The sequence below is a fragment of the Synchytrium microbalum genome, assembly GCF_006535985.1.
Source record: "Synchytrium microbalum strain JEL517 chromosome Unknown SmJEL517_scf0014, whole genome shotgun sequence".
Taxonomy (NCBI): Eukaryota; Fungi; Chytridiomycota; class Chytridiomycetes; order Synchytriales; family Synchytriaceae; genus Synchytrium; species Synchytrium microbalum.
Window position 1 is genome coordinate 115,230 of NW_022158363.1, and position 25,526 is coordinate 140,755.

The window sequence follows — 25,526 nt, forward strand, 5'->3', positions numbered from 1 at the left end:
GGCTGCTTTTTGGTGGGGTCAATTAAGCACTGGTTCCTGGATATCACACCACAAGACCATTATGCTGTTTCGGGGCTGATCTCGTGACGAAGGCGACGAATATTCAAAGTAAATATTTCTTAGGCCCGTATCGCTCGCTCGTAGACATTTCCGGGCTCTGAGGAGCCTGGATATGAATTCATGTTTTCACTGCAACTGCATTGCTGTAAGATCAACATTTGTCATTAATTTAAGATCAATTTAAATGCAAAATTTCCATGAAAACTATTTAAATATTATGCCAAACATGCAGTTGGTTGTCCGTGTGTAAAAGTCGCAGATCCGACGACAATGAGGTTGATGATTTGTCCCCCGATTATGGAAGTGATACCATAAATATATGCATCTCTTAATTTCATAGTCCTCAATTCAACTGCAAATGTACTTATAGTGGTTAGGCAACCACAAAACCCATCCGACAGTCCAGCCAGTAACGAGCATACAGACGAGCTGATAGAAGAGATGCCACTCATTCCATGCGAGAATATGTAAAAGAGTCCCAATAAGAAGGTTCCAATCATATTGACTGTAAACGTTCCTGCTGGAAAGCGAGGATATTCAACATTGAGTACCGCTAGTCGATATCTCAACAGTGTCCCTACGAATGACTGAATGAGTCACGGTGCTCTCATTTGCCTATGACCAAAGTTTTTACCCAGAGGTGCCAGAATACACGCAAAGACAACCGACCGTCCACTCTCAACGAATATCCCAATCAAAACAAGCATGACCCATAGCAGCAATGCTAATCCCATCATCGTCCTATCTAGAACACTCAGCCCTCGAGTTCGAAATCCAACAGGGTGAAAGCGAAAAGTAGGCGACTGCCAATCCTGAGTCAGGAGGGCTTGCAAGTCCACCACTTTCGCAATGTGCTCTCCAAATGGCACAGATATTAAGGACATTCCAATAATGATGATGGCAACTCCTACTCCAGCCAAGAACTAGAGACAAGAGCACGGTTATCAGATAGCTGTCACCGAATATCGTGGCTTCTAAAGACTAACATCATAACCACCACTACGGGCAGTCAGCCCGAGATCAGCAAAGGCTGAAAACGTAGATAAGCTCCAGGAAGAGAAAGTCGTGATGGAGCCTAAAAGTCAAGGTTCTAAGTCAGTCACTATCACACGTTTGAAGCAAACCTCGATGTGTTCGTTTACCGCACAACCCAGTAGACAAGCCAATGTACAATGGATAGTATCTAATTTTAATGATCGTTTCTAAGTGACTCTACTCGAATAAAAGTATAGACAAACCACTCAACTGGTCAATCAAGACATTCTTGTTTGCGTTCGTCCATCCAATGATGATGCAGCCTACGATCTGAGGATATACAATGGACACAACAGGTGCTCCAGTATATGCATGCAGATCGAGCAGTGCAATACGTATCAAAACTCCAATAAATGAGGAGATACACAATCTGACAAAAATTGTGGAAATTTGTTGGATTGGCTTCCTAAGAAGAATGAAGACTTACACAGACAGCGATAAGCTTACGACGCATAAATCGGCAATAGCCGCTGTTCAATGACTCTTTCCGGCATCGATAATGGTTCCTGTGAACCAGGCTCGACAACGTCCATTTTCTGTGGAAGCCCGCTATCCGGAAGAGCGACCACACCATTTTCGCTCAAGTCACCATTAGTTTCCATGTGCCCATCTACGGCTCTGAGAGAGAACTGCTTGGGAACTGCTCGTGCGATGATAAAACCAAGGTTTGAGTGCACAAATTGTCTTTATATTACAGATTACTTTTTGGCTTGAATACAGAATATTTGGAAAGACGCGAATCATTCTGAGCAATTTATTCACCGTGCTTCAATACACGAGTCCACGTGCGGTAGTTGAAGTTACCAGTGGCGGGATCAACTGGAGCACCCTTGAACATGATATCAACCTGTGTATAAAAGGTATCCTTTTTAGCGAACCTGACCAATATTATGACCAGACGCAAACTCTTTGTAATACCTCTTCATCAGTAAAGCGATCACCCATACTGGTCATGTATTCACGGAAGAGTTCAGCATTGATAAAGCCAGTCTTTCGTTCATCAAAGCATTCAAAAGCTTGCAAGATTTCATGTTCCGAGTCGGTTCCCGACAGCTTTTCACCCATCAAAGTCAAGAACATGGTAAAGTTGATTGATCCAGGAGCTTCCGAGACCATTTCGTCAAGGTACTCGTCAGTTGGCTTTTGACCTAGTGTACGGTGGCGTATCAGCTGTATATGATGTGATAATGATCAGCTTTATCAAGTTTGTCGTACCAAGGGATGATAGCATGTCATTCAAATCCTCCTTGTCGATGAATCCATCATTGTCGTGGTCAATCATTGAGAATGCTTCCTTGAATTCACCGATTTGCTTTTGATCAAACATGGCAAACACATTCGAGTTTTGCCTGACGGCTCGCTTCTTCTTTTGCTTTCTAGCCGACTATTCGAAAATGGAGTGTTTGTTAGTTGATGTTGACTTTGCGATGGTCTTCCAACCATAGATCTGACTAGATCCATGATCATGGTAGCAAGATGTTGATGATATGAACATGAAGACTGTCTTCAATATACACATCTCGTATTGTTTTGGTTGATAAAACATGTTGCCGCCGTCTTCACCATCACAATAAATTGAGGCTGATTCGGTCTGTACTTCCATCTCCAAAAGACTCGATGCATGCACAATACAAGAATAAAATGCTGCCGTGTTAGTCTCTTACCATTTTCAATAAGATCCTGTCGTGAATAAGATACTGTTGAGTTTTAGTGTTGTGAAGAATCACTGTGTGATGATGCCGGTGCGATGTGGGCCGTACGACGGAGAGTAGACATCATTATGAGTATGGATCAAGCTCGTATCTTATATTCACGCGAATCGCTATCATTGGACCGCTACTTCGAAAGGTGATTGTCAGCAACAAATATTTCAGGTTTCAGATTGACGATTTCGTGTTTCTGAAGAAGAGAATCATTGGGAATCACGTCCATTATCGATTTTATGGACGCTTCCGTCTCGTCTTTTCTTTTGTTTACGCTCATTGTTACTATCGTCGTCGCTTTTCAAATCATTGAACTGTTTGGCAGCCTAAACAAACTGCTCGCTTATAGCTTCTCGATATTAGAGCATCGTTATATCTTACATCGTCCATCTAGGCCGTCTTCTCTCGTGATCATGTTACTTGGACAATCTACGAGGAAAAGTTTGCACAAGGTCAGTTGTCAAAAGCATTGGAATTGAACATAGAGATCTCGTACTAAATTACTCCTGTCTTCTTTATCTCAATCTACAAAAGGCCATACATTGTGCTCGACATCTGGCAACGGCCGCTAAACCAAATCCATCGCCGGCATCTAATCCATCACCAACAGACTTCACGGCCAGGCTGAAGAATGGACCTGGACTTGGAGACTTTATTGCTGTTTCTTCGCAGATGACCATGGCTGAATCGCTCGAGCTGCAACAGCCTATAGTAGACTCTACAGGTTCTACTAAAAGGTCGGTTTTCTTAGGCACGCTTGAATAAGCGATCGATGCTTAGGAGCTCGCTCTACTGTGTGCTAACCAGCTTCTCCTTGCTCTACAGACATGTGCGATTACCGCCATGGCTCAAAACTGAGATACCGGTTGGAAGGAACTTTTCCAAAATCAAGAAGGATTTACGAGGACTCAATCTTCATACTGTATGTTCAACTTCCTTTCGCTTGTGGTATGCTTTAGAGTTGCTCATATTCCTCTTTCGCCAGGTCTGTGAAGAAGCACGATGTCCGAATATTGGTGAATGTTGGGGTGGTGGAGAGCACAAGACTGCTACTGCTACCATCATGGTAAAGGCCAAGTTACCGAGTCAATTTCAAGCCACCATTTTCTAACATATTACATCATTCCCTAGCTGATGGGAGACGAGTGTACGAGAGGTTGCCGATTCTGTTCTGTAAAGACAAATCGAGCACCCAAACCTCTGGATGCCAATGAGCCAGAAAATACGGCTGAAGCAATATCGAGATGGGGTCTAGACTACGTCGTCTTGACCTCTGTGGATCGTGATGACCTACCTGATGGTGGTGCAAATCACTTTGCTACCACTGTCGAGCTCATCAAGCAAAAGTAGGTACATTTGCGTGATTTCTGTACTCGGTGTATCCTTTTATGGTCACTCGACTATGAAAGGATGAACCTTGTTTTCTCTCTTCGACGGCAAAAAATAATTGAAGGTCTCACCTCTTGCCTTTTTCCCTCCAAACCAGAGCTCCTCAAATCCTGGTTGAATGCCTTACAGGAGACTTTTACGGAAATTTGTCGGCTGCGTCTCGAGTCGCTACATCTGGATTGGATGTATATGCTCATAATCTCGAGACAGTCGAATCACTGCAACCATACGTTCGAGATCGACGAGCAAATTATAAGCAGAGCATGAGTGTGCTCGAAACAGCCAAGAAGGCTGTACCTGGTCTAGTAACAAAGACATCTATGATGCTGGGTTTGGGTGAGACGGATCAGGAGGTCGTTCAGACGATGAAAGGTAAAAAAAGTTGAGGTGTCATGTTGAAACACTGTTTTCTCAAGCTCTCTTGCACGTCTCCTTAGATTTACGATCTATTGATGTGGACGTGATAACGTTCGGTCAGTACATGAGACCAACCAAGAAGCATATGAAGGTGAAGACCATCTTGTTGTTGTCTACCTTTTTTGCTACTCAGATTCTAATCAATGCTCCTCTTCCTTGGCATCTCCAGGTCTCTGAATACGTCCACCCTTCCAAATTCGACCACTTCGCCGATGTAGCGAGAGATCTTGGATTCAAATATGTCGCAGCCGGACCTCTAGTAAGGTCTTCATACAAAGCTGGGGAGTTTTATATCAAAAACATCCTCAAAAACGAGAGGATGCAACAGCATTCAAAAGCACCTTCAGAGCAGTCTGAACAAGGACTGTCGTCAGCTACACTCCCAATATAGATGTGTCTGATACCATTTTTTTGCATGTACACTTTTTATGAAAGAAAATGTTCAATTATGGTTATTATGGTGTTCAAACACGTTGTAGTGCATGTGTCGTGTGGGTTGAAAATACTAGAGTACTAGAGAAAGTTTATAGTCCCCAAAAAAATGAGTGACTTGTCTGTCTTGCGTTCGACTCTTTCCTCCGTTTCTCACACAGCAGGGCACTGTTATAGCAGCTTATACCCTAATCAGCACCGTAAACGGTAGCCACAGCTCGTTCTGATACAGCAGAGGAATATCTCTGAAAGACTAGTACAGATTACGAGACGCAAAAGTGACAAGATTGTGAAGGAAGATGACAACAATGTTGGGATCTTTTTTGCACCTGCTCTATATGTCGTATGGCCTGTCTCCAAGATAGTATCCAATAATACATTGGACTACTATGAATATGTGTGACTCATTGGTGTCTGAAGACCTGGATCACCTTGCTGACTCTTAACGAACGAGACATCAAACAATGAATAGCACTCTCCCACAACGCGCACCTCAGATATACAGATCACACCAACCGTGATCAAGGCAGAGTCAGTAATACTAGTAAGACGTGAATCTTGTCAATTGTCTTGCATCTGACTAACAACAATAGCATCATTTGCATTAGGCAAAAACTCAAAACAAATTCAAGGCCGACCACTCTTCAGCCATTAGAGCTCCCAAAAAGCACTTCTTTGGCTCCTCGCATATCTTCACACCACGTCATCAACCTAAAGACCCAAGCAGACCATTGCACAAGTCTTAAGGCCACATTAGGTCAGCTTTGTAGGTCGTTACCACTAGACACCTTACGGCAACACCACCACCAAACCAGTCGCTGGTATACTTGGTTGTAGGAGACAAGCCTCCACAAAAGTGATTAGCTACGCAAAACCTTGACCTCGGCACTATGAAGCCGCGAGCTCGGTCGATGCCGGCTTCGACAGCGACTGTACAGCTGATAGTAAGACTTTGGAGATTGGAGCACTCTGATAACAGACTACTCCAAACTATGATATGAGCACATTTGCTATCACGGGCACCCTCGAAGCTCAGTTCCTTTACATTTGGTAGCGGATATTGGTAGTATGTTGGATTTTGCGACGCCTTCCCTTTGAAAATCCAAACCAAAGATTCAAGAAACTTTTGTGCTTTTGAGACGCACCTCTCGATACAGTTTTCTGCAGAGTTCCAGTCTTTGCAAAGAAGAGCAGCTGCACACAAAGTCTTGGTATCCAACGTATGTTCGAATAAGACTTCCAATACAAGGGATGGCAGTGGAGGCATAGTTTGTGATAGATTATAATATCGGTGTAAGAGTTTATTAAAGGCCTTGAAATTAATTGAAAATCTAGTTGGTCAGGTAGCTGTTAACAGCAAATGTTGCGGTTTAGATCTTGATGTCGAACACACAGGTTGCAGATGTATCAGGTTAATTTGAAACGCACAGTTGAAGAGAAACTCAATAACTCATTGATTTCCTCATTTTGAGCGTTGCAAATGCTCCCTTCCAACAAAAAGTTCAAACAGCAATTGCTTTTGACTTCGACAAGAATCAAGCTCCCAGAATGATCAATACTTGAATATCCTGACAGTAAAATACAGCAATCGTTCGTTCCTTCGAACTCTAGAATGCTTGTCTAACAACAAATATGTTTAGTACTGACGAACAAAGTGATGACCGTGATGAAATAGTCAACACTGCGACTTGATGAAGCGTGGAATTCCGCGTAGTTTACATAAAGAATAATAAATATTTAGAAGTTTTGGCTTTTAAATGTGCCTTCCGCCCCACTTTCAAAAACCTCCACACCATTCAATTCGCACTTTGGAAAACAGCCAATTCAAACGTTCAAGTCATCAACTGAGATCGAGGCAACGTATCTCTTGCCATGGAGGACGACGATGATTTCCTAGCTTTGGCTTTTGGTAGCAAAGGACGCTCTGGAAACAAGAACAAGAGGAGACGAGAAGTCAGGTATGTGCGTTCGACTATATATACCACCAAAGAGAGGTTTAGAACTTGAAAATCACATGCCAATGAATCATAATCTGCTACTACATATCAATCAACTCACTGTTTGCTTACAATACTATACATTTTCTAGCTCGAGTGATGAAAGTGACAGCAGCAAGACTGAGGGCGAATATGATGATGAACAGGACGCTAAAGGAGAAGACGATGATAATGAAGATGATTACGATAGTCCCAGATTCTCTTCTTTAAAGTCAAATACGAGTAAACAGCCTAAAAAGTCAAAGGAACGTCGTAGCAGAGCCCAGGACGATGATGACGAGGGAGAGTCTGACCGAGAGGACGAAAGTGTGGATGCAATGAGGAAGAAAATAAGAATGTATGATGATCGGGGCTATGGCAATAGTGAAGATCGAGACAAGTATGTTAATTCACGCTCTTCTCTAATTGCCACGGACCAAATCGCCTGAAGGCTACCTTTGCTCAACTACATAGGTTATCAAAAATGCCTGAATTTGAACGAGAACAAATATTGGCTGAAAGATTAGATCAGGTTGGGTCGCTTTATCTTGCACGCTCCTTCTTTGACACTAATTTTGATCATACTCTGAATCACATCATAGAAACAACAATGGCAAGAACGACTTGAGGTCAAGGAACGGCTGCAGCAAGTGCAGCAAGATGCTCGACGTAAATATCGCTTCATTCTTTCCGAATTACGCGACACGACTGGCATAAGCCAACAAATCACTCAACATAGGTTCGTCACGAAAAGTAGAATCCAAGGTCTCAAAAAACTTGTCGAAATTGAAAAAGGAAAGGAAATCATCTAAAGCCGCCGCATCCGAATCATCAAGTCGTAAAAAGAAAAAGTATTCAGATGATGATGATAGCGATTCCAAGTATGGTGATTCAGACGACGACAAGAAGAAGGGCTCTCGTAAGACAAGAAGTAGCAGGTCAGAGAGAGAAGAATCTCCAGCCAAGCTAGCATCTGACTACTACCACGCAAGTACCAGTGGTTGCCTTTGATTGATATCGTCACTGATACATTATCTTTCCTCAGGCGATTGAAATCAAACTCGAAGACTTGCGTAGTATCCAAATCCGAAGATCAGATATACAGAAATGGGTCTTCCATCCATTCTTCAAGTCACTCGTCACTGGTGGGTGATGGATTAAGCAGACGATATGAGGACATGACTTCCCTGTGGTATTTTTTTTGCATGAAACTCACCATCAATTCTATTTTTGAACTTCATTTAGGCTGTGTCGCTCGTCTGGGTTTAGGCCTTGATCCTCAAGGAAACAATGCCTACCGACTGGTTGTCATCACGGATACGCAAGAATCCAACAATCCATACAAATTGGATGATGGATTTGTGGTTAATCAAGAGATCAAAGTCTCGCATGGCAAGTCTTCAAAGACTTTTAAGATGGCTACAGTCTCGAATGAGTGGATCACTCAGGTATGAGTTAGAAATGTATCGCCAAAAGACAGACTCGAGTTTGCTCCAGTGCAAAGTGTGCCTGCAAAAGACAGATAGAGAAAAAGTTGATCTCGTTGTCGACCTCCGTCATAATTGTCAGTTGCTGAGATGTCTCATTTACTTATAGGCCGAATTCGATCGATGGAAGAAAACCATGGAAGTGGATGGTCTCAAACTTATGAGTGTTAAGGATGTTACTAGGAAGAAACAGGAAATCAAGAGTCGCCGTGAGCGCGCCTTGACTTCTGTAAGGTTTTTTGTTGATAGTGGAGGAGCTAGTTTTGGCATTCAAGTTCTCTGTGTCCTCGTATCCTTGCCTACATTCTTCAATAGGTTGTGCTGACTTTACCGACGGTTTTTAGGAGGAAATCACTCTGGAGACCAATGCTAGACGACAATTCAACGTTGTTGCTCATACCATCCGAGAGAAGGCTACGCTCCAACGTTTACAAGAAGAAGCAACCAAAGTTGACAACAAGGTTGCAGCCGATCGATATAAAATGCAATTGGAACGTCTAGAGTATGCCATGGAGGAAGAAAAGAGGAGACAAATTGAAAAGGCCAGACATCTAGATCAAATCAATGATGCCAATCGCAAAAAGAATGTGCAGGAAGTCAAGGCTGCTGAAGTGGCTGCTGTACAGGCTAAATTAGAAAAGGGTGATAGTGGGTTGGATCCTTTTGCAAGAAGGAGAACCTTGAACTTTCGTATGCTTGGAAAGTGAGTGAATTGGACATTTGAAGAGATTGAATTGAGGGCTAATGGTCGGAATGCTTTTCGCTGTGGTTGCTTCAGCTTGTTTTGGTGTTCAGACAGTAGAAAAAGGATATCACTAGAGCATCTCCAGAGATGACTAAACACCCAACAACACATTCAAATACTTACGCACACAACCATTTCATAGGGAAAAATCACCTGAAAAATCACCTAGTCTTGGACCAACACCAAACACTTCAACAACCGAAACAAATGGAAATCCTCAATCATCACCTTCCAAACCATCTTCATTACGACCTGCATCCATGTCGCCACTACCTATGCCAAGTCCAGCTCGTAAAATAATGAATTCTCAAAAAGAATTGGGCAGTAGCCCTGGTTATAGTAATAATGGAGCTACACCTCCTGTATTGATGGGCAGCTCTGGTGCTGCTGTTGTCTCATCTAGTAATGGAAACTCGAGTACAACAGCATCAGCAGTAGCATTTAAAGTCAAACCACCGTCAATCAAAGTGGTGGCTGATGACGATGAAGACGATTCCTTTTTGGATTCCCTTGATTTGTGATTTTCTTATGTGGGTTGTAATTTAAGGAATGTCGTGTGGATTGTGTTGTGTTGGTGTAAAAATCAAAATCAGGCTGCCAAAACACATAGTATTGTGGTGCTGGTGTTTTATGGAGGGTGGTGTCTCTTGCATGTTAATAAGGAGTAAATCAATCAATAAAACTAGCATCAAGAACGGCTACCATCTTTTTTAAGTTCAACACTGTAAGTTGCTTTGTTCTCTATGTTTCAGAGCCCAGTATCGCATGTCTATCGCCGCCAACAAGAGCACAAAGATAGTATTGGTTTACGCAGATTTATCTAGTGAAAAAACAACAACAGGACAGCTACAAACAATTTTGACAATGCTACGAACAAAAATGAATAATATCTTTTTTTCCCTCCCCTTTAATTGTCTTCCGTCTTTTGTAAACCTCCTTCCTGTAATTTCTTCCTCCTGGTCGTTTCTCCTGTTTTAGTAGTCTCCAGCAAAGAATTTCTCAGGTGGGTAGTAGGAAGCCACCACGGTTCTCTCTCCAAATCGACGCCCAGCGAGGGACCTGAGAGCAGTTTGACTCTGTTCAGGTGATGAGTAGTGAATGAAGACCTATTGAAAAGCCGGAGTGTGTTAGTGAATGGTGGAATGGAAGAGTGACAATCCATAGACATTGATGTAAGATATAACCTGTGACAAAGACCATGTCCTCATGTTTTTCACCCTACTCGAATGAGACCCATGCATTTTGTACTTACTTTTCCGACTCCTGCGACTTGTTGGCCAGGTAGAGGTCGAGGAATCATAACTTGGAGTATGTTGCCAAACTTGGAGCATTCATCTCGAATATCTTCCACAATTTCTAATGAAAAGAAGAGGGGTTTGATGAGAAAATCAAGGTGGCATAAGAAAGCGGTGCATGCTTTTCTTCTGCTATCTCGCAACATACCTGAATATTCCTGGGCATCCATCAACTCATCCGGAGAAACCATATTCAAGAGTAGTAACACAGGAGTGGGATCTCCTGGTCCCATTGCTGCGTTTAGGTTCAAAGTGATGCCAGTGTTTCTGTTGGCAGCACCAGTTGATGCTCGCTGCACAATAAGTTTTTTATCTCCTAATTCCATGCCATTCAGTCCGGATATAGCTAGGTCGGTGATGCCAATATCTAGATATTCACAAAAGGCAAACCCCTAAAGGATTGAACGGAATCAGTTATCAAGAACTTCGAGGAAAGAATGTCATTTGTAATACTCACTTTAGAGGCATTGGTTGTTCCATCTTTTACCAGATTGAACGAACGTAGTTCACCGAAAGCTTTCAGCAATTCAATCACTTGTTCATCGTTCAAATATGTAGGTAGACCTCCCACGAATATTTTGTTTGGCGTGTCGGCTACATTGGTCGATATGACACCTAAATTCAGCCCAAAAAAATCGAAGTCAGGAGTGAACAAAAATGTTTCCAATAACGTCGTTTCCAGAATTGCTCACACCAGAACCAACCAACACATACCGGGGATATGAGTCAATTCAACACCATCCTCCTCTGCTCCTCCACCTGCATAGTCCTTTGGCCTTCGAATCTTGAGTGCCTGGCCTGAGAATTGAATACCATCGAACGCCAGAGCTGCTGATGCTTCTTGTGCACTCCTGAACTATGTATGAAGTGGAGTGAGTCAATGGAGTGAGAGATGCCAAGAGAAGAGTTATTGCTGGTGCAAATACCTCAACGAACGCGTAACTCTTTTCCACATTCATCTGTGACGAGACACATGGGTCACCGGGGAGAATGTTCATACTCATAGCTGACATCGAAGCATTAAAGAATTGGATGAGTTGGTCCTGTTGGATTGCAGAGTGAGCAGAGAGGTTAGCGCATATGTATTTGGGCAACACGGGCTCCATTTGTGCGCAAAAGAAGCGACTCCTCGACGGAGGAGATAGCTTACCTCGGTGACACCAGCTGGCACATTACCAATATATAGCCTTTTAGCCTGGCGTTGGGCACTTGTAGCTAGTGCTGCGACGGCAGCAGGTCCAGCGACGTTGGGTGCTAATTTGAGGGTAGCTAAACTATGAGCGGTTCCTCCACCACGCAAATCTGCTATAGTGAGGATACCGCCAGGGCCTGTTATGGCAGCAGCTCGAGCTGGTTGACCTGGTAATGGGAACAGTCCTGTTATATGGAAAAGATATGATGTTAGTATGTTATATGAAGGTATCGTCAACTGAATAAAGTGTTTGATTGTGTTCACCACATACCTGTTTGCTTGACTTGAGCAGCAGTCATCCCTTCATAACCGGGAGGAGGAACATCCCAAGCGTTGAGTTTCTTCTTTTTCAGATGTATGGGAGTGACTGAACGATCTCTTCGTAGTGGTGGTGATTCTGAGCGTTTTCTACCACGAGGAGGACTTCGACTTCTTCTTCGGGTTGGTGCCTCACGATAACCTCCTCCACCGCCTCTGCCACCATATCCGCGATCATCTCGGCCTTCTCTAGAGCGACTTCTGTTTCGGGAGCCTCTGCTGTCTCTGTGTCGATCGTCTCGGCGGTCTCCACCACGGTCTCCACCTCGTCGTCCATAGCCATCGTCACGGTAACGTCCGCCATCTATAGATTGGATATGGATGAGAGAGATTGGTTAGTATGGCAAGCTGTTCACAGTTCAACTTTCAGCGAAAGGACACAAAACAAGCAAGCTGTTGATATAGTCAAGTCGTCGAAGCTTCTTCCGTATTCATTAAATATGATGATGAATGAAGCTCCTCTCCGACAATAAACCAGCCACTATGTCTGTAAATGATTTGCAACATTTTTCCCAAATGTTTTTGATGTCGCAGCAAAAACAAGAGACAGAACAAGACCGAGGCAGGAATCAAGCAGCCCTGTGCCTAATTATAATTCGGTCTTGCAATATTCATCACGTCGTTGGCATCTTCCTTCGTGTTGACAAGCTTGCTTTCACAAAAGGCGAAAAAAGCAATTTGTTGCAATAGCAGCTATAAGGCTAGTATAGAACGATTCGAGCGTATACTTACCACCATTCTGATGCATATCATAACCTCCTCCTCTGCTATTCATGGCTGGTTCAAAGCTCTAGTATTCTGTCGAGCTCAAGAGCATATATGTGTTTTACGGAAGAGAGAACGCAACTTGGAACGCGAGGGGCATATGGGATGCAATAATCTATTGACTGCTTTATGATACTATACACGAAATCTATGAGGTTCTATATAACAAAAGAGCGAGGGATGGTTCATGCTGGTGTTTTTGATGACTGTTGGTTGTCGTCTAGTACTATGGCAGGTACGGTATCCAATGATGATGAAGTGCCTTCTTTACGTAAGCGTCTCTTTTCATCGTCACGTACGATGCCTACTCTTCTGACCTAGAGAAGGCCAGATGAGCAACTAAACGAGTTATTGAATCGACCAACTGTAACTTGCCTTTGTTTCGGCATCTTTGAGCCAATACACGAATGTTATGGTGGCTGCTGTAAATACAATAGATCCAGCCAGAGTCAGCTTAGCATTCCGAGACATGTCTATATGGATGTTTTGTGTGTTGGTGAGAACAAAGAATTTGAGACGACAACATCACATCGACGCGTCAAAAAAGAAGAAAGAGAAGTTTAAAGCTCACTCTGCACGCTTACAAGTCTACTCTGTACCGTTTGTTGTATGTCCTTTAAGCTCGCCAACTCGTCCTTGATCCATCAAATTCTTGCACAGAATAGCAAAGATGGCCTTCCGTCAAGCAACCAATTTGGTCTCCAGAGGCAAGTACACGTGTTAACAGACTCATCCATTCACTCATTCCTTCATTGGATGGCATCACATTGGAATTGCATTGGCCCAGCATCAATTGCATTCACAATTGCTCGACTAACATTACTCTACACATTGTAGCATGGAGACCATCTCTTGTCAAGAGTGCATTGTCTGCTCACATCCCTGCTATTGCCAGGTAGCTACTCCATGCACATTCATATTAAACTCCTACTCTCTTTTCTCCGACATTTCACAAAATCTTCTTTCTACTCGAAAACCTAGCACCCCATTTATGGCTCGCTCAATGTCTGCCAGTAAGCTCCTTACAGCTCATTACTCTTTAAATTATTCAACCAGAGTCACCATTTGTCCTTCTTCACCACCTTCAACATCATCAACTAACTCTCTTTTCACTACAGCACGACCAGACCCTAAAGAAACTGCATCCGCCATCATCAGCATAGTCCCTGGAGAGAGCATGGTCGCTAAAACTGGAACAGTCCTCCTATCTGCCGCTGTTGCTGCCTACATGGTGTCAAAGGAAGTCTACATTGTAGACGCGGAATTCTACGAAATGCTGACCATATTCGGTGCTTACTACATCTGGTACTTGGGTGGTCGTGACGGCGCCATAGAATACTTTAATGAACGAAAGGCTGTAAGTTATCAGATTGGACGACAAAGTAGAGGCAGGAAACTTGCCATTCAAACACCAGAGCTACCTACACATCATTGGTCTCCAATACCATCGGCCAACGCTTTATATTTTTATCTCTTAGACTATGAAGAAGGTTCTTGAGACTGCTCGACACGACCACAAGGCTGTCGTCAAGGAACGTATTGACCACATATCTAAACTATCCGATGTCGTCGATGTCACAAAGGGATTGTATGACATGTCCAAGGTAAATAATCATTACAGTAGGAGATGATAGAAGATGATTACAGGGACGAAAACATGGACGAGGAGCCTCTGGATGATGATTCATCATCTACTCTGTTACCATTCCCGCTTCGCTGTAGATATCGCTATACTGAACATCTTCTCTCCTGTAGGACATTGCTCGTTTGGAAGCTGAGACTTATGAGCTCAAGCAAAAAGTTGCTTTCTCCTCGGAAGTCAAGGGAATGTTGGACTCTTGGGTACGATACGAAGCCAGTGTTCGTGAAGCTCAACAACGAAGATTGGTTGAAGCAGTCATCTCCAAAATTGAAGCTGGTTTAGAAGACCCAAAAGTGGTATGTATTCATAGACCGGTTCTCCTTTTTTGCTCAACTCGATTTGATTCTAATTCGCCTCACCGTACATAGCAACAAAGCATTCTCAACCAATGCGTGAGCGATGTCGAGAGTAAGTCTTGTTGTTAGAATCCAATTGGATGAAAGAAGGTTGTACTAACACCCACTATTTTAATCCAGGTTTGGCCAAATCCGCTCGAGCATAAAGTAGAGGATGATTATAGCTATAAAAAATCAAATAAAAGAAACTTCAATTGACGTTTATTCATTGTCGGCTGTCCTGTTTTCGAATGCATTCAAGTGGCGAGTTCCCATCTTCCTCTCGTTAAAACGCTGCAGTGACAGCTCGTCACAGAAGAACTGACTGTTGGCTCTCTCCGTAGAAGTTCCAACGGACACTGGAGGACACATCTATTCCAACGGTCAAATTTTTCCAACAGCAAGAACGGCGACACACAGTAAGGAAGCGACAAGACAAACAAGATACTCAAAGCAGCAACAAGTAGCATCCAGAAACATCTGTTCCAACTGATTCATCTGTTGCAACTGCTCTGTATGCTCCAAATGACAAACAGAATAAGGAGGCAGTGTACTTCAGTATCATCCAGACAGAACTATGACAAGCAGAGTAAGGAGGCAGTAAGAAGAAGACAAGACAGACAATTAGTACAGGGTCAATTAGGAGGGACCTGTATAAACGTAAATTAGGCATAGGAACATTCCAATACTCACAGATGGCTCACAGAAATGTTACATGTGAGAATGCCCCAAACTACGCTCCTCTCCTCACAACAGCACAATCGCTGCTCAAAGAAAAAAATTACGGAAACAGCAAAAAGCAGAAGTACAAGCGTCACCTGAACCTGACACTGTCTTGGCTTGATTGTCACAGATTGCACAGACAGCGTTGCTTTGTTGTCGTTTGGGACGTTGGAGCAAATAACTCGTTGACCCTTTTTGACTGCTTCGATGTCTGCGGATTTCGACGATGATGCGTTCATGGTAGGGCCCGCTTAATGCTCTACTGAAGCTCTTCGTCGTTTTACTCGCCAAACTGGTCAAATTCAAGAACACATCAACCAAACATCAATTAATTTCAACGTAGGTTGAAGACGGTGACGAAGAGTACGATTTCAACTATGAAGATGAGGACAATGAAGAACCTGATGTCGATTTGGAAAACAAATATTACAATGCAAAAGGTGAATATTATATCAATACTGTGGTTCTTTGCTTGTCGATTAGCTGCAGCTCGAGCTTAGCAGCAGCCTTCTTCTCGTTGTTTTGATACTGATATGATATTATGTTGTGTGTAGGCAGCAAGGAGGATGATCCTGACAAGGCATTACGAGACTTTCAACATGTTGTTGATACAGAGAATCCTATTGGTGACTGGTATGTGATTTAGTGGCTTAAAAACCGAACTGTCGATCGCTATATGAATTTTCTAAAATTCTCTCTGCTCTGTGCTTCATCAGGGGATTCAAGTCTCTCAAGCAAATGACCAAGCTTTCCTTCAAACTCAATCGCTTTGAAAATGTAGGAATGGGCGTCTCGGATGCTCTGTCATCCTTCCCTCTAAATGGATTTCCTTTTTTTTAACTCATCGTACAACGCGGAATCTCACATCCGTCCCTGTCTTACCCAGACCTTGACATACTATAAATCATTACTTGGATACACCAAAGGAAACACAATCACAAGGAATTACGCTGAAAAGAGTATCAACAACATCCTGGACTTTGTTTCAGCTAGTGTTGATATGGTCTTTTTGGAACAGTTCTATGAAACTACTTTGGAGACTTTGGCTGAGACCAAGAATGATGTATGTCAATCGAGGAGATTTAATCTTTTTTCAGAGTCCCAAGCATGTGCTCATAAATCAAACGATTTCCATAGCGTTTATGGACAAAGACGAATCTCAAGCTTGCCAAGTTATGGCTTGATCGTGGTGAATACACCCGTCTCAACAAGGTATCCAGCTCGCTTTGCCCATTCTTTTTGTGTTCAAGTTCTTCAACGCTTTTGCAAACTTAGATCCTGAAACAATTATACGCATCTTGCCAAAATGATGATGGAAGTGAAGACCAAAAGAAGGGTACACTGCTTTTGGAAATATATGCCTTGGAGATTCAAATGTTGACTGAGCAGAAGAATAACAAGAAGCTCAAGGTATGAGACCAAGAAATCTCAATCTTGGCCATTTCAAGACTATTTGTGCTCAATTTTGCCAACAACTAGGCCTTGTACAATCGTACTCTCCATGTCAAATCAGCCATTCCACATCCACGTATTATGGGTGTCATTCGGGAATGTGGTGGAAAGATGCACATGAGTGAAAGTGCGTACTGTTGGTTGAGAAAAATCCATAGTTTCTACTTACCTTCTTCAACCTATCGCAAACAGAGGAATGGGAGAAGGCTCAAATCGACTTTTTCGAAGCTTTCAAGAATTATGATGAAGCTGGCAGTCCACAGCGTATTCAGTGTCTCAAGTAAGAGAAACATATCGATGCCCAGCTAGTGTCTCATTCTAGCTGGTGGCTCACTGAATTCTCTACCTTTAGGTATCTCGTGCTGGCCAACATGCTGATGAATTCCCTCATCAATCCCTTTGACTCGCAAGAAACGAAACCGTATGTGCTGCTTGACTTTGCAAATGGCACTTTGTATTCTCGATTCTGAGAAGATTATTTTTTGTGTGTAACTGTTAGGTACAAGAACGATGCTCAAATCCTACCAATGACGAATCTGGTGAATGCCTATCAAAGAAGCGATATTCGAGAGTTTGAAAAGATTCTGCGAGGTAAATTGGATTGAAATTTGTGTGCTGACTTTGTACAAACGTCTGCTCAATTCGTTGCATACTTTATGTTCTGGTATCCCTCTTGTATAGACAATCAAAGGCACATCATGGACGATCCATTCATTCGAACGTACATTGATGACGTATTGCGAAATATTCGAACAAAGGAATTGGAACGACTCATCAAACCATACACTCGTATTGAGATTCCCTTTGTCTCCAAGGTAAAAAAGGGTCTCCAGATATTAGATTTACAGTCTCAGAGACTCTCTTTTAATACCTGTTTTCACTCTCACTGAAGCAACTAAATGTGGCTCCAGATGTTGTGGAAGAGTTATTGGTATCTTTGATATTGGACAACAAGATATCTGGTCGTATTGATCAAGTTGAAGGACGTCTGGAATTGCAACAGCAGTATGTTCCATTACGAGAAGAATTCGTTTTTTCGGCAAGCTTTCAAGAAGGGCTCACAAACCATGCACTAGATCAAATGATTCATTGCAATACTCTGCAATTGATAAATGGGCCAACAATGTTTCTACTCTGTACAAAACGGCCATCAAGTAAGATCAGCTTTGAACATATTTAAAGCACATGTGCTCACACTTGACATCGTTTGTATCCTTCCTAGTCGATTGGCGTGATTTGACGTGAATCTGAGCTGAGTGTATAGTGATAGTAGAAGTAATACCTCTGAAATAAAAGCTATATGGCTCATATATCATTCGAGTTTAACTTTTGTTGTTCACATATGAACTGGCGTCTGTTCTCTAGGTCCTCATCGTCATTGAGTGCAGCTGCGACGCATGCAATACGTCAATTTGCTTTAACCTTTACTAGGTCTTCGATTCCAAGAGGTAACGAGGTCGTATTATCGCAAAACGTTTGTAGTTTGGAAGTTAACTTCCTTTTTTAGATCAAATCTCATTCACATTCAACAGAAGCAGTGGTCCAGGAGGCCAGAATGTTAACAAATAAGTGTTTCCTTTCTGCCAATTGTGATGATCTGTGTTGCAATTCGATGTAATCAATAATCCTTTTTTCGCATCCTTGTTTTAACACGCATTTCAACCATTTACAGTCAACACCAAGGTCGAGACAAGGTTTAAACTACGTGACGCTACATGGCTGCCTGATCCGATCAAAGACAAGATCTCGTTGCTTGTATGTTATCATATTAGTCGACCAACCAAAAAAAAAAACACCTCACTGATGACCCATACTCGCCATAGAACTCATCACGAATCAACAAACAGGGTGAATTCGTGATAACTTCAGATCGGTATCGAACGCAGCACAAGAACTTGGAGGATTGTATCGACAAGCTGTATGGTACGATCGTGGAAGCTAGTGTGCTGCCTGCTGAGACGTCGCCAGAGACGAGGCAGCGTGTTCGGTTGCTGTAAGTAGTGATTGCTATTAATCGCTTATTCGTGTCTGTTTTCGTAGGTTGTGGTGGTTTGTGTGTAGTAAAGCAAACGTCCATGCACTGTTTTTGAATGTTTTTTTTTTGTAGGCAAGCTGAGGAGCGCGAGCGAACTAGAAAATCAAAGGACTCACGCAAGGAGACCAAAAAGAATAGAAGCAAGACTGATTTCTGAATCAACCTGTAAACAACAAAAACCAACACCATAACTTTCGTTTAATGAGGATCTCATATAATATTGTAATGCAAGACGAAAACCTATACATAAACATTCTTTTCCTACATAGCAAATACAAGAGCGCTGCCATCATCTGAACCTGTTATAACATGGCTTCCATCAGATGAGAGAGCCATAGAGAGTATAGGTGCTTGATGGCCCCTCCATATCCTTTCCTGATTGCCTGATCGAGCATCCCAAAGTCGGACCGTCTTGTCTGCTGATGCTGAGAAGAGGTATGGGTTTGTCGGATGCCATTGGACTGATACGACAGCATCCTATAGAAGAAGGGGTATCAGATTTCTGTTTGTTCACCTCCTAACTATAAGACCACCACTTACATCATGCCGCAACGTCTGCCTTAGTCGTAAAGTGTGGATGTCCCATACACTAATGGTGCTATCCACAGAACCTGTAGCAGCCCACGGCATACTGTGAAGACGTTGTGGATATGGTTAGCAAAGAAAGCCTCAGCTGACGCAACCATGGATTGACATACGATGAGCAGAATCCAGCAGTCTCTATAGAGTCCGCATGATTTTCTAATGCTCCTAAAATCTACGAAGAGCAAGAAGAAGAAAAGTCAGTCCACTGAAACTTCTACAAATCTTTGAAGACACCCAACTCTCTACACAACTTACACGACCATTTCCTAAATGAAGCAGCCTAGCGGACCCATCACAATCACCAGACAAGACGAGCGTGCTATCCCGATGCACAGCCAAAGTCGTCACGACATTCTGATGAAACCTGGCATCATCAGACGACATTCGCGTCAATACAGCAGCAGTCTTTGGATCCCATAAACAGAATGTCTTGTCTTCTGATGCTGATATTATGGACTTCCCATCTGGAGTGAAGGCTCCGCATGTGACCGGTTGGGAATTGTTGTTTACAAAGACGTTCATGCATAGGCCTGCTGGTAAAGCCCACATCCATAGGCTGCCATCTCCTCCACCAGCTAGTAGGACTGCGCCGCGTGGATGCCAGTCTAGCCACTATTTGTATGAAAGAGGTTGAGTAAGTGGATTTCCAATGGTGCAAAAACAGATTTTTGAACTCTGCTATATACCGTGATTTCATTTGGTCCCTCTAATGTATTAACTAGAGTTCCATCTGCTGGGTTCAGGACATGTACCTTGCCGTCCATAGAACCACTAGCAGCGAATCGTCCATCGGCACTGAATTTTACATCAGATACAGAGTCCGTATGTGCTGTATAGCGTATGGGAAAAAAGGTGTATCTAATGATGAGCTTGCATGTCTTGATTTGATCAACACTAGCTAACGTACACGGAAAGTCAAACAGCCTTTCGCCAGTATCCAGTCTCCAAAGAAAGCTTTGATCGTTGCCACCACCACTCATGGCCATCATGGGATTAGTTGGATTTATGGCTACAGAGTATACCGGTTCTGGAAAGGAGAGATGAGAACGTCAGTACTCGTTCATGATCATCGCGACGGTTTTTTTTTGCGACACAGAGCTACCTTGATGATCACTAAAAGCAGCTATCGAATCATCGACAGAAAGAGCTTGATCATCAGCCTGGGACTCTGTGACTTCAGTGTCTAAGTGCGGATAGTGTATAAGTTTCTATGTTCACATAGCTTAATCCAATACATTTCATTACCTCCAATCACATCCATGTCCATGTCTTCATCTTCACTCATTGGTTCAGCAGCATCTTCTACAGTATCGACTACTTCAGCTACATCGTCTGACTCGAAGAGAGCTTCTTCTACAGGCTGCTGCTGCTCCTCCATTACTGACGATTTTTTTGATCAGTCAATCAAGAGCGAGATGAGGTTTGATTTGAAATACGAGTAGAGGAACGCGAAACAATGCTAAGATTTACATAAATTCCAACTCATTTCTCTTTTGGGCTAATCTATAAGACGTGACTGCATGGAATTTTTCAGCAACCGATTGACGATTGATCTCAGAGATCTCAGGCCAACATTAAGCTTCACAGTGGGGTACATTTCAGACTAGAATTCAAAACAAAATGTGAAGTAATACATTTCCTTTTCACGATGAACCCCTCGCTGTCTCATTCTCGCGTGTACACTGCCACGCAACTTCTGACCGAACAAGAACTTTGATTCCAAATTAGACGATTAGGAAGTCGAGCAGTTTGTCTTAGATCATATATATGAACTCTTCATTCTGAATCATGGATAACTGGGATGCTAGTACTGTTGGTGCTTGGGTATGAAAGCATAAGCTTTGTTCAATATGGACATTTATCACAGGGAGGTCTTACTATTATTTTGACTTGATTTACAGGTCGAGTCAATAGGATTTCCTGCATACAAGAATATTTTCTATGGCAAGTTCCAGTCAGATTTGTTGTGGGAAGCTTGTTCAAAGTCGCGCCAAAGTCATCAACATTTTCGATTCTTGGTCTTCAAACCATAACACAAGAGATCAATGGAAACTACTTACAAAGCAATCAGATGAACATGAATCAGTGCAAGAAGCGGTGTTGCACTCAACTTGATCATGATTGAAATGATGAAATGATGATGTGAAGCACGATGAAGACCACGCTGATACCATATTACTCTTAATATTAGAACAAGAAATAAGTGGCGATGTACTCATACATGCAGACCACAGTCTTCTACGGGAATTGGGAATGGCTTCAGTGGGCCAACGTATCAGTTTCTTGAAAATCCTATATGATTTTAAAGTTAATCAAGGAATACCCATTGCTCAAGATGACTATGTACCTGAATCTGTAACGAGAAGAACTGAACCTAGGGTGAGTATGCATCACGAGTTACTTCTCCTCTTTTTTGCTGCAAACAATCATCCAGAGTCTGATTCACACCTTCCAACAGCATGCATATGGTCCTTGGGCCACTAATGCACGATTGACTGATGAAATACACAGAATAGCTACCATCATCAAAGATCGAGGTAAAGGCTGCCGTTACCGAGTATTTTGGGTTACTTGCCTGCGTCTTTTTGCTGACATCTGCTCTTTCTTAGACATGACAGTCAAGAATCTGTCTACAGAGTTGACTCGAGTATCAGACGAAATGGCGCAATTGAAACGAGAACTGGAGCCGGTTTGGAAGTTGGTAGCTGAATACAAGGTTGACAACCGACTGAGGGTGTTTCGTTGAGACACTGAATTCGAGAGCTAACGCCGGAAATCCTATAACAGAACTTCAAAGTCGACAAGAAGAAGAGTAACGACAACAAGGCCTCGCTACCAAACCTAAAGGCTATAAGTGGTGCACTGTCAGGATCAACATCTGCTACTTCACTTCGACGATCACAATCAGCCAAACTCATGAAATCAACTTCTTTGGAGTCTTTGTCTTTGAAGCCTACTACTACCAATTCACCTACCTCTCCCTTGAATTCATCTCCATTTCCGGTATGCCATGCTGTGTAGGGGTTTTTTTTCGTCATTTGCAATGCCAGCTCATGCTTTGAAGTAGATGGTTGTGGACGCTGAGAACAACACGACGTTGCGATTATATGCTGATGGGCTGCCAGGTCATGAAACTGAATCATTCAAAGGCTTCCGCGTTGGATGGACTGACAGTTGTCGTCAGCTATTACCAGTGAGTTTATGAGAGGTTTCTTACCAACGTGTTCAGCGGCCTGAGCATGTTGAATATAAAGCTGACTTATGATCCTTATGATCTTCATAGGTTGCTCTGAAAAAGTACAAGATCTTCCATGAACAACGACAGTATGCCATCTTCCTCAGGAGCAACAACACAGGTACTTGCATATGTCGCGTCCATTACTGGATCTAATACCTCAGCGGGACTCGATACATTTTTTGGTCACACTTTCTCCTAACTTGGTTTTAGAGAGGTGCTTGAGATTCGACGAAAGACCCATGGCAATCCAAAAACATCTACTCGAAGCGGGAGAAATACCGAGATTCCTTCTTAAACATATAAAGCAGCAGCCCAACTACCCAATTCGATCTGCAGCTTCCATAGCAGCAGGATCGACACCCACATCCTCGCTGCAATCAATACCAATATCAAGTGCATCATTTTTACATGATTCCCTCCTTGCTGTGAAATCACCTGTATCAATCACACCATTATCACAATCACCTACAAATACGAGTAATGCTGGCGTATCGATTGCCATTTACGAATACAGTGCTGAAAGAGAGGACGAGCTAAACGTCCACATTGGAGATCGTTTTATGAAGCTACATTCTGAGACGGGTTGGTGCGTTGTAGAAAGAGGAGATGGGCGCAGAGGTTGGGTGCCAGAAGGCTGTCTGTTGAGTGAAAATGAAGAGGAAGGAGATGCTATGGAGGTACTACCTAGAGTTGGCAAAGCTCTTGACGATTATGCCCCAATGTCACCCAATGAGCTGAGCGTCAAACGAGGAGAAGTGCTGACTTGTGTGAAAAAGTATAGACATTGGGTGTTGGCGGAAAGTAATGGACATCGTGGATGGCTGCCTTCTTGCTATGTGTCTAGTAGCTCATCTGATACGCAGTCTGAGGAATCGGAATCTGGTCATGAGATTGTTGCTTTGCCTAGTTCTGAGGACCTTACGACGAGTATGGAGGTATGTATAACAGATATTATAAGCCCGTGGATGTTGCGCACGATGGTGGTCGTCAACCTGCGTTTTTGTGCACAAATCAACCTTCCACCTTTTCTTAGAAACCATCGTCGTCAATGCGATCAACAGAAGTCTTGCAAACAGTGAACGAGGATGATCCTGCTCCAGTAACAACACCAACTCAAACCAATCCTCATACACTATTCTCAAACCCTGCAACTCCAACTCAATCCAGTGCTCAATATTATAGAAGCATGGAAACGGCAACAGTAAAACGAGCACCAAGTAGTAGAGATACTGGTCTCGAAATATCATCAGGAGCAGGATCAGCAGCTGCCATATTATCTCCTGGATCAGAAATATCAGCTGCCATGTCGAAGCTAGACAATCTACTCGACTCGTTACGATCCATGGGTGACGATACTCAAGTCGCATCACCGGTCGCATCGTCGTTTTATAGTCCAATAAGCCCAGCACCCACATCGGCTCCTCATCGTGATCTACCAGAGCCACCTAAAGCTGATGAAGCAACAGCTCCTGCCGATAGGCTCGAAACAGCTCTACTAGCCATTCAAACTCAGCTATCACGATTAGAAGCCGTGTCAGAAACTACCGTCAGACAATCTGTAGTGACCTTATATCAACCTAACGCTAAAGGTACTTCTGATACGGAACACAACCACTATCGAAACGAAGAGCAGAAGAAAATCGACCAAGCTGTGCTCGATCTAGCTTCAGCCCAAAGTCTCTTGACCACCATTATAAGTCTATTGAATCAGCAACCATTTACACCTGAACGTTTATTACAAATCTGTAGCACACTGGAAGAGACTGCCGAGTCATCAAGATCGAAAATAGTTGATCTGGCATCTGCTACAACTTCTCCGAAAATTATCACTGCCTCTTTGGATAGTAACACTCATAGCACAGAAGAAGAAACGATTCGTCAACAACAACGAGAACAAGAAGATGTCAAAGCTTACAATCGAGGTCAAATTCTTCAAGCCTCGATAGATGATGTTTATGCTGGTCTAGCAATGGTGTATAACTTGCTTGAAGAAGATGGAAGGATCTCCAGGTCACGATCTCACTCAGTGACTCTGGGACATGGTAGTGCTAGAACGAGTATGACTACAAAAGCAACATTAGCCAATGCTCATGCTAATTATCATGCCTGAAAAGGGTCTTCTCGACGGAATGTAAATGTCACGAAAAGATTCAAAAAGACAACTTGTAAATAATGTCGCATAGTCTGTTTGCATTGTCTTTCCAACCTCTACCTGTATATGGTGTCATAAATTCATAGAACATGAATGTAAATTCTAACCAAAAACGTCAAAGATATCTGCTGCCTCCAACTGGATCTGTATTGTGGTCTATCACTACTGTTGAGTGCTTAATGGAGACGTACAGCACATGAGCGAATAGCTGAATGCGACTTAATACTGGAAACACCTAAAGAGCGTTAGCTGAAATGCACTATATAGTTGTACAGCGAACGTGAAATGCGGCAAAGTTTTAGAAAGCAACAAGATCAGCAAGACGGACCTGAAGCCTGGACTCAGCAAGCAAGAAAAAGTCGAGTTGACTACATAGAATCACGTCTGTTTCTGATATTTCTTTGAATCTCATTGGTCGAAATCCTGATTACTTCGCACTCTTAGTACAGTTACAAGCCAGTCCCAAACCGGGATCAAACACAGAGGGGGGTTATTTTCATATCCTGTTTTCAACTTGGAAAGTCATGCAAAAAAGTCGCAGAGTCGGTTT

The 25,526-nt window shown here is 42.9% G+C and overlaps 8 protein-coding genes across 8 annotated transcripts; 5 read left to right on the plus strand and 3 right to left on the minus strand.

Annotated features, from left to right (window-relative positions):
• Window positions 1-275: 275 nt before the first annotated feature.
• SmJEL517_g02969 (uncharacterized protein) lies at window positions 276-2,562 on the minus strand (the record flags this gene model as incomplete). Its single annotated transcript, XM_031168897.1, has 9 exons — window positions 276-637; window positions 695-983; window positions 1,047-1,135; window positions 1,299-1,465; window positions 1,543-1,735; window positions 1,858-1,942; window positions 2,014-2,243; window positions 2,311-2,479; window positions 2,536-2,562. 9 exons carry the CDS (start codon window positions 2,560-2,562, stop codon window positions 276-278), a joined length of 1,611 nt encoding a protein of 536 aa, XP_031025106.1.
• A 649-nt stretch (window positions 2,563-3,211) lies between these two features.
• LIP5 (lipoyl synthase) lies at window positions 3,212-4,995 on the plus strand (the record flags this gene model as incomplete). The annotated part of the gene is made up of 8 exons (XM_031168898.1): window positions 3,212-3,250; window positions 3,333-3,535; window positions 3,624-3,720; window positions 3,784-3,864; window positions 3,930-4,144; window positions 4,285-4,559; window positions 4,625-4,695; window positions 4,774-4,995. 8 exons carry the CDS (start codon window positions 3,212-3,214, stop codon window positions 4,993-4,995), a joined length of 1,203 nt encoding a protein of 400 aa, XP_031025161.1.
• Window positions 4,996-6,908: 1,913 nt separating this feature from the next.
• SmJEL517_g02971 (uncharacterized protein) lies at window positions 6,909-9,765 on the plus strand (the record flags this gene model as incomplete). The annotated part of the gene is made up of 11 exons (XM_031168899.1): window positions 6,909-6,994; window positions 7,125-7,412; window positions 7,487-7,544; window positions 7,615-7,681; window positions 7,752-7,931; window positions 8,005-8,012; window positions 8,058-8,157; window positions 8,258-8,460; window positions 8,609-8,728; window positions 8,844-9,202; window positions 9,387-9,765. 11 exons carry the CDS (start codon window positions 6,909-6,911, stop codon window positions 9,763-9,765), a joined length of 1,848 nt encoding a protein of 615 aa, XP_031025160.1.
• Window positions 9,766-10,218: 453 nt separating this feature from the next.
• Window positions 10,219-12,824, minus strand: SmJEL517_g02972 (uncharacterized protein; the record flags this gene model as incomplete). The annotated part of the gene is made up of 9 exons (XM_031168900.1): window positions 10,219-10,350; window positions 10,497-10,600; window positions 10,688-10,931; window positions 10,997-11,154; window positions 11,254-11,395; window positions 11,466-11,582; window positions 11,690-11,916; window positions 12,003-12,353; window positions 12,782-12,824. The coding sequence occupies 9 exons, from the start codon at window positions 12,822-12,824 to the stop codon at window positions 10,219-10,221; spliced, it is 1,518 nt and encodes a 505-aa protein (XP_031025163.1).
• Window positions 12,825-13,484: 660 nt separating this feature from the next.
• Window positions 13,485-14,958, plus strand: SmJEL517_g02973 (uncharacterized protein; the record flags this gene model as incomplete). Its single annotated transcript, XM_031168901.1, has 8 exons — window positions 13,485-13,533; window positions 13,652-13,709; window positions 13,796-13,827; window positions 13,933-14,171; window positions 14,293-14,418; window positions 14,570-14,752; window positions 14,825-14,864; window positions 14,933-14,958. 8 exons carry the CDS (start codon window positions 13,485-13,487, stop codon window positions 14,956-14,958), a joined length of 753 nt encoding a protein of 250 aa, XP_031025162.1.
• Window positions 14,959-15,721: 763 nt separating this feature from the next.
• Window positions 15,722-18,963, plus strand: SmJEL517_g02974 (uncharacterized protein; the record flags this gene model as incomplete). The annotated part of the gene is made up of 17 exons (XM_031168902.1): window positions 15,722-15,754; window positions 15,858-15,954; window positions 16,069-16,147; window positions 16,231-16,291; window positions 16,401-16,577; window positions 16,652-16,726; window positions 16,790-16,924; window positions 16,994-17,093; window positions 17,159-17,246; window positions 17,319-17,387; window positions 17,466-17,557; window positions 17,648-17,781; window positions 17,859-17,971; window positions 18,043-18,120; window positions 18,332-18,414; window positions 18,639-18,721; window positions 18,790-18,963. The coding sequence occupies 17 exons, from the start codon at window positions 15,722-15,724 to the stop codon at window positions 18,961-18,963; spliced, it is 1,671 nt and encodes a 556-aa protein (XP_031025165.1).
• A 299-nt stretch (window positions 18,964-19,262) lies between these two features.
• On the minus strand, window positions 19,263-20,964 carry SmJEL517_g02975 (uncharacterized protein; the record flags this gene model as incomplete). The annotated part of the gene is made up of 8 exons (XM_031168903.1): window positions 19,263-19,478; window positions 19,542-19,632; window positions 19,700-19,758; window positions 19,842-20,198; window positions 20,273-20,415; window positions 20,494-20,613; window positions 20,689-20,769; window positions 20,832-20,964. The coding sequence occupies 8 exons, from the start codon at window positions 20,962-20,964 to the stop codon at window positions 19,263-19,265; spliced, it is 1,200 nt and encodes a 399-aa protein (XP_031025164.1).
• An 875-nt stretch (window positions 20,965-21,839) lies between these two features.
• Window positions 21,840-24,934, plus strand: SmJEL517_g02976 (uncharacterized protein; the record flags this gene model as incomplete). The annotated part of the gene is made up of 8 exons (XM_031168904.1): window positions 21,840-21,965; window positions 22,045-22,123; window positions 22,196-22,302; window positions 22,374-22,589; window positions 22,654-22,779; window positions 22,870-22,942; window positions 23,035-23,759; window positions 23,858-24,934. 8 exons carry the CDS (start codon window positions 21,840-21,842, stop codon window positions 24,932-24,934), a joined length of 2,529 nt encoding a protein of 842 aa, XP_031025167.1.
• Window positions 24,935-25,526: the final 592 nt, after the last annotated feature.